Source organism: Astatotilapia calliptera, chromosome 22, assembly GCF_900246225.1.
Source record: "Astatotilapia calliptera chromosome 22, fAstCal1.2, whole genome shotgun sequence".
NCBI classification, from domain to species: domain Eukaryota; kingdom Metazoa; phylum Chordata; class Actinopteri; order Cichliformes; family Cichlidae; genus Astatotilapia; species Astatotilapia calliptera.
The window spans coordinates 4,134,724-4,141,316 of record NC_039322.1 but is presented as its reverse complement, the minus strand read 5'-3'; the positions used below and the strand labels follow the sequence as shown (position 1 = coordinate 4,141,316).

General features: G+C 36.4%; 1 protein-coding gene across 1 annotated transcript in view; it reads left to right on the top strand.

Annotated features, from left to right (window-relative positions):
• The first annotated feature begins 3,028 nt into the window (after nt 1–3,028).
• grin2da (glutamate receptor, ionotropic, N-methyl D-aspartate 2D, a) overlaps nt 3,029–6,593 on the top strand; it is a 249,319-nt gene continuing 245,754 nt past the window's right edge. The window contains exon 1 of the mRNA XM_026156009.1: nt 3,029–3,417. Coding sequence (XP_026011794.1) covers nt 3,309–3,417 — 109 coding nt within the window. The 5' untranslated portion in view covers nt 3,029–3,308. The remainder of the gene's footprint in view (nt 3,418–6,593) is intronic.

Below are 6,593 nucleotides of genomic sequence, written 5' to 3'. Positions count from 1 at the left end.
GCAAAATGTCAAGTACATGTTTTTCATCACACCTCATTAATTATGTTTATAAGCAGCGAATGCTGATTCAAAATCAGAATATAAAATGAGAAATGCATTGTTTCACATTCATAACAGCAGAGTCCAGAATAACAACTCGATTTGAGAAACAAGTGAAATGAAAGAAGTGTGAGGTGAAGAGGAGGCAAACAAAAGCCGGAAAAACTAACAAAGCTTGGTGTTTTTTGCTTATCTGTGTGTTCCTTTTTACACAGCGTATATATATCTCCAATAAATCAACTTTAAAAACTACCAACCTACAAATCCCCATTTTTATATCACTAAACTCCTTATTTTTCTTAGCTTAGAGATTGAAATAGTTTATACATTCAGTATCTTTTTTAATTAAAAAAATCAGCCTTGAACTTCAGCTATTTTCTATTGTACTGAGTTAGACGCTATTAGTACAGCTTCATCATATTCTGCAAGCTGTGTATTAATTATCTTATATGAATTATGTCTATTTAGTAGATTAAAGAGTTCTAAACTACATAGCAATAAAGGAGCATGAAATAAAAATACTTGAGCAATATGAAGAGAAATGATATCTGATTTATACACGTCACCCTTCTAACTTTAATCACTGTGTTTTTAATCATTAGTTATTATTTCTGTCTGGCTCTCTTCCACAGCGTGTCTTTTGTCCTGTCTTCCTCACATCACCTGGTGGCTGTAGCTCAGGTGGTAGAGCAGATCACCTACTGCCTGGAAAGTTGGTGGTTTGATCCCAGTCTGCTCCAGTCTACATGCCAAATATCCTTGGGCAAGATACTAACCCCCTGTTGCTCTGTGATGCATCCATCGAGTATGGATGATGTGTGAATGTTAGTTAGAAAGCACTTTGGAAAAACAGTTTAGGAAAAAGTGCTTGTGCGAATGGGTGTGATTTGGTGAATGAACAAGTTGTTTAAAGCACTTTGAGTGTTCAGATGAGTAGAAAAGCGCTATATAAGAAACAGTCCATTTACCTCCATCCGGTCACAGCAGATGGCTGATTGAGCCGGAGGTGTCTTCCTGTAGAAAGGGAGTTTTTCCTCCCCACTTTAACTAAGTGCTTGTTCAAAAGGGGTTTGATTGTTGGGGTTTTCTCTGTATTATTGTAGGGACTTAAGGTTGCAGTTGTTGTCATTGACTTGAACTGAACTATGTGGTGCAAATCAGCACTTCTCTACAAAGCAGTAGTTGTTAGACTTTGGGGAAGACCACAGTGGTGGGAAACAGAACCACTGCAGACAGGGATGCTGACCACCAGGAAATTAGGGTTTAAACTATTAGGAATGTTTATTTCTGTAGAAAAAATATGGTTTATTTTCTGTAGGGAAGACAAACCAAAAGGAATTTGTGATGATTATTACTTTTTTTTTTTCAGAAATTCCTCTTTGATTCTCATTTTTCTGTTTTGCTTGTATGCAGAATATAGGTTGTGATCTTTTTTTAAGCTTCTGAAGCTGGGCATGCCAGAAAAGGACTTCTGAGCTGTGTTTGAGGAGGCTTATACTGGAAGCAGGTAAACAGTTAATGTGAAGAGCAAAAAGAGGATTTCAAAACCACCACCGTATTAATTTTTTTGTATGCATGTACATCAGGTAGCAATGACTGGAAGACAGAACAAGTCTTAGCGCTGATAGCGCTGATACCCACATGCTACACTGTAAGCGCTGAAAACTGGATTACATTTGATAATTTACCAACTTTTTCATTTACAGAACCTAGGGACTTAACATATTTATATTCTGCTGGGTTATACAGCATCAGCAGAGCTGTGTTGTACATATTGAGGCAAAAATCCCTGAAAAAATGACTCTCACTTTAAGACCATGAGTCAGTATTAGTTATGTTTAATGATTGCATCTTACATAACTCAGTTCATATAAACTGAAACTTTGTGGTGGGCCCAGGTGCTGATGGTGCTGATGAGGACTGCAAAAATACATCAAAATGAGTTTGCTATGATCATTAATCATCATGAAATTAAGCTTTAACCCCTATTTTTCTATGTTTGATTGACATTGATTGATTGATATTTGTTGTTACAAAAAGTTTGAGAAGTGCCACTAAACTGATACCTAAATGTTTCCATCTGTAGTCCAGTACGACTGACCAATCATGTTTGAACAGATTTTTGTTGGATGCTTGTAAAAAGTTAATGTGGAGAGAAACTGACAGATTTCAACTCTAAGATATTTATTAAAAACAAAAAAAACAAGCAGACATGAAAACATTGACAATCATCTTTTAATAAGTGTCATTTTATTATTTTGTTAAATGCCTCATCATGAATGATGACTGATAGACAGATCAAGAACAAAAATCCTGGTTCTGTTATCGCCACTGGAGGCCATGAAAAACTGGCTTTTGCCCCCAGAGTCTAAATCAGCACACTAGCCGTTGGCTTCCCAAATTATAAACATCTGATTATGCAATTATGTAAAAATACTATCTGGATGAAAGCAATAACAAAGGCCAGCCAAAGTTCTGTTCTAGGCTAATGAGCTGCCTCTCTATTTCTTAATTTCCATAAACAGTGATTACCAAAAAACAATCTGTGTGCTGCACTCAGCAAGTGCACTTCTAAAATACATATTCAGTCATCAGAATAAGAAATATACTAGTGTAGATAGATACAAGGTTAAACTGAATTGCATAAAACATATTTGGATTTTTACCTTTTTTTTCTGTACATATGTTTGTGTCCCTCAAATTTTAGTGTGGACTGAAAATAGGAAGATCCGCACGAAAACACAGGTATAAAAAAGACGTTTGAGTGAATTGGTGAAAAATAAAGGAAGAGGAAAAGCATCCCTGGGGAGTGATGGAGAGACAGAGGTGGAGGATGAAGGAGAGGATGAGGTCTATGGTGGGGTAGGGAGAGAGATTAGTGATGAAGGCTACAGGAAAGAAGAAACAAATATTTAGGTGAAGTTAAAATAAAACAGTTTACATCGGACAACTTAGTTTAGCATTCAACACGTGTCGTGAGGAAGTAATGAGGACCCAGAGAGGTGGATGGGAGAGAGAGGGAGGTAGAGAGACGTTGCTAGGTGACGGAGCGTACATACTGAATTTTAACAAAATAACGGGAGAGGAGAGAGTGAGTGAGAGGGACAGAGAGGTAGCAGTCAGCAACATGTAGCCTCGCCGAGTGGAGGAAAGGTCGAAACTGTGCGTGCGCGCGATTCTTTGCTATTTTCTTTTTTGTCGGGAGGGGTGAGCTGTTTCGCTTTCATCCCGAGGACATTATCCCGCAACATTAGAATCGATCAGGCTCTATGCCGCAGGAAATGTCCAGCGGAGGGATGGACGGATGGATTGTGGTGCACGGAGAGAAGACGCGGAGAGCAAAAAGAGAAGAAAAAGAGTGCGGGGCTCCTGAAAACAGTGAGTAGATTCTTGTCATGTCTCAATTTGGACCCTCTTCTCTTCCCCCTTTTGCTTTCTTGTCTTTTACGCTGAAGGTGAAAATGTTGCGCCGTGTCTCAGACAACTGTCTCTGGCTTTGCCCTTCACATTCCGGCTGTTAGATGTGAGATGTTCTGCTGCATTTCTACGGGGCTCGTTGTGCACGTATGTGAATCCCGAGATACTTTCTACTGGCTCGTGCTGTCACGGCTAGGACGCAGCCTGCCGGTGCGCGAGGCTTTGACCCCTCTGTCATTGATGCGCGTGCTTGGTTACATGGCCGTGCGTGTCTGTCTTTCACCCGGACGCGCACACACGTAAGGACCGGTGCGCAATCCTTCCATCCCTCCTCAATCAGCCTGTCACGCGTGAAGTCAGAGCGCAAGTTGCTGCCAGTGACAGACAGATGAAAGCAGCTGTGATTCAGATGTGACATTTCTAAAAAACCGCATACATGCCTTTTCGCGTCCTCACCATACAGGCATTTGCATTCTGCAATTTTCCAACCGGTTGTTGCGCATATGTGCGTTTTGCCCTCTCCAGCTTCTGTCTTACTGCACCTCAGGGCTCTCACATATCTGTTACCCTCCACCCACTGTTTACCCCACCAAACCTCGTCTTTCTCACCCCTTTTGCTCTCCCTGCTTCAGTATTATTAGCTGTAGGGCAGCTATCAGATCCGGGATCATTCGTCTGTGTGTGCGCGCGCGCATCAGCAGCTGGTGCACCAGCAAGCAGCAGGCTGTGTGCGTGAAGATCACTCCCCAGGACAGACAGGGGAAATTGGGATTCAGAGCTAGGAGAATGAACCCCTCCCTGCTCCCTTCTCCTCCTCCTGCTCCTTCACTCCAACCAACACACACACACACACACACACACACACACACACACACACACACACACACACACACACACACACACACACACACTTCCTTAAAACATAATAAGATAAAACACTTCTGGCACTGATGATGATTTAGTTCCAGCAGTGTGTGCGTGTGGCTGATTCAACAGTTTGGATATACGCTTGGCTTGAGCCCACTGTGAATTGAATTTCTAGTCATGTAGTATAAACACACTATTCATCCCGTCTATTTCTATACAGCAGACTGTATGAGTGTGGCTGAGTCTGTAATTGAGTTACATGGCAGAGTGGGAGTTGATGGTCAGTGTGACATTAACAGTAAAGACTCCCATTTTCTATTCCCAGGGAAATAGAAGCCTTTCAGATGTGTGAAACAACTAGATAGGAGTGTGGATATGGATTCCTTTCTTACTTATATGCTCATAGGTATTGTTTACTGCCTTTCACTATAAGCTTCAAACTGAGATGAATGGATATATGTTGGCATGGTTCCTTTTTAATTTCATGGTTTCAGAAACTAGAAGTGCTGGAGCTATTGAGGGTCTATACCCAAGCTGAGAGCAACAGTATCAACATTTCTGTCTTATATTCAATCACGATTGACATCTTGGACATGTTTGTGTGACCTTATGCCCCTCGTAGTAGAGGAAAAACATCTTGGCTGTGCTGATCTCCTGCTTCCACCGTTCAACTGCTGAGGCAGCAGAGTTTTTTTATGCTGTTTCTGACGCCAGCGGGCTGTTTGGCCCGATCCAGGCGTTTTATCTCTTGTTAGGTACTTAAGCTGGACAAGGTGTGATGGATAAGGATGGTAGCTTTTTGGCTCAGACTATCACACACCGCAAGTCTTATTCCATATTCACCCCCCCTTCCTTTTGTGAAGCCCTCAACTTGCCAAAACATCATGTGAGTCTGAGGTCATACACGCAGCATGACTTCAAAGGTGATGAGGATAAGGCGGCCTTTTGTCATGTCAGGGACCTTGAAATGAAACAAGAGAATAAATGGGGCAACTGCAGTTGCTGTCAGATTCACTGGAGGTTAGACCATGACAGATAATGGTCCAACAGCAGAAAAGGTGATAAAAAAAACCCAGAGACTACAAATATTCCACTTTATAGGGCAAACACTTGTGATGTTAATTAAGTTTAAAATATACAGCTGCAGTTAAAAAGTTGACAAAAAGGGCACCATTTCTTCTTCTAAATGTACAAACTGTCCTTTTTCCATGACAGCCAGTAAGACTTAGAAACTTACTGTATATATATATATATATATATATATATATATATATATATATATATATATATATATATATATATATATATATATATATATATATATGTGTGTGTATATATATATATATATATATATATATGTGTGTGTATATATATATATATATATATATATATATATATATATATATATATATATATATATATATATATATGTGTGTGTATATATATATATATATATATATATGTGTGTGTATATATATATATATATATATATATATGTGTGTGTATATATATATATATATATGTGTGTGTATATATATATATGTGTGTGTATATATATATATATATATATATATGTGTGTGTATATATATATATGTGTGTATATATATATATATATATATATATATATGTGTGTGTGTATATATATATATATATATATATATATGTGTGTGTGTATATATATATATATATATATATATATATATATATGTGTGTGTGTATATATATATATATATATATATATGTGTGTGTGTATATATATATATGTATATATATATGTGTGTGTGTATATATATATATGTATATATATATGTGTGTGTGTATATATATATATATATATATATATATATATATATATATGTGTGTGTGTATATATATATATATATATATATATATATATATATATATATATATATATATATGTGTGTGTGTATATATATATATATATATATATATATATATATATATATATATATATATATATATATATATATATATGTGTGTGTGTATATATATATATATATATATATATATATATATATATATATATATATATATATGTGTGTGTGTGTATATATATATATATATATATATATGTGTGTGTGTGTATATATATATATATATATATATATATGTATATGTGTGTATATATATATATATATATATATATATATATATATATATATATATATATATATGTATATGTGTGTATATATATATATATATATATATATATATATATATATATATATATATATGTGTGTGTGTGTGT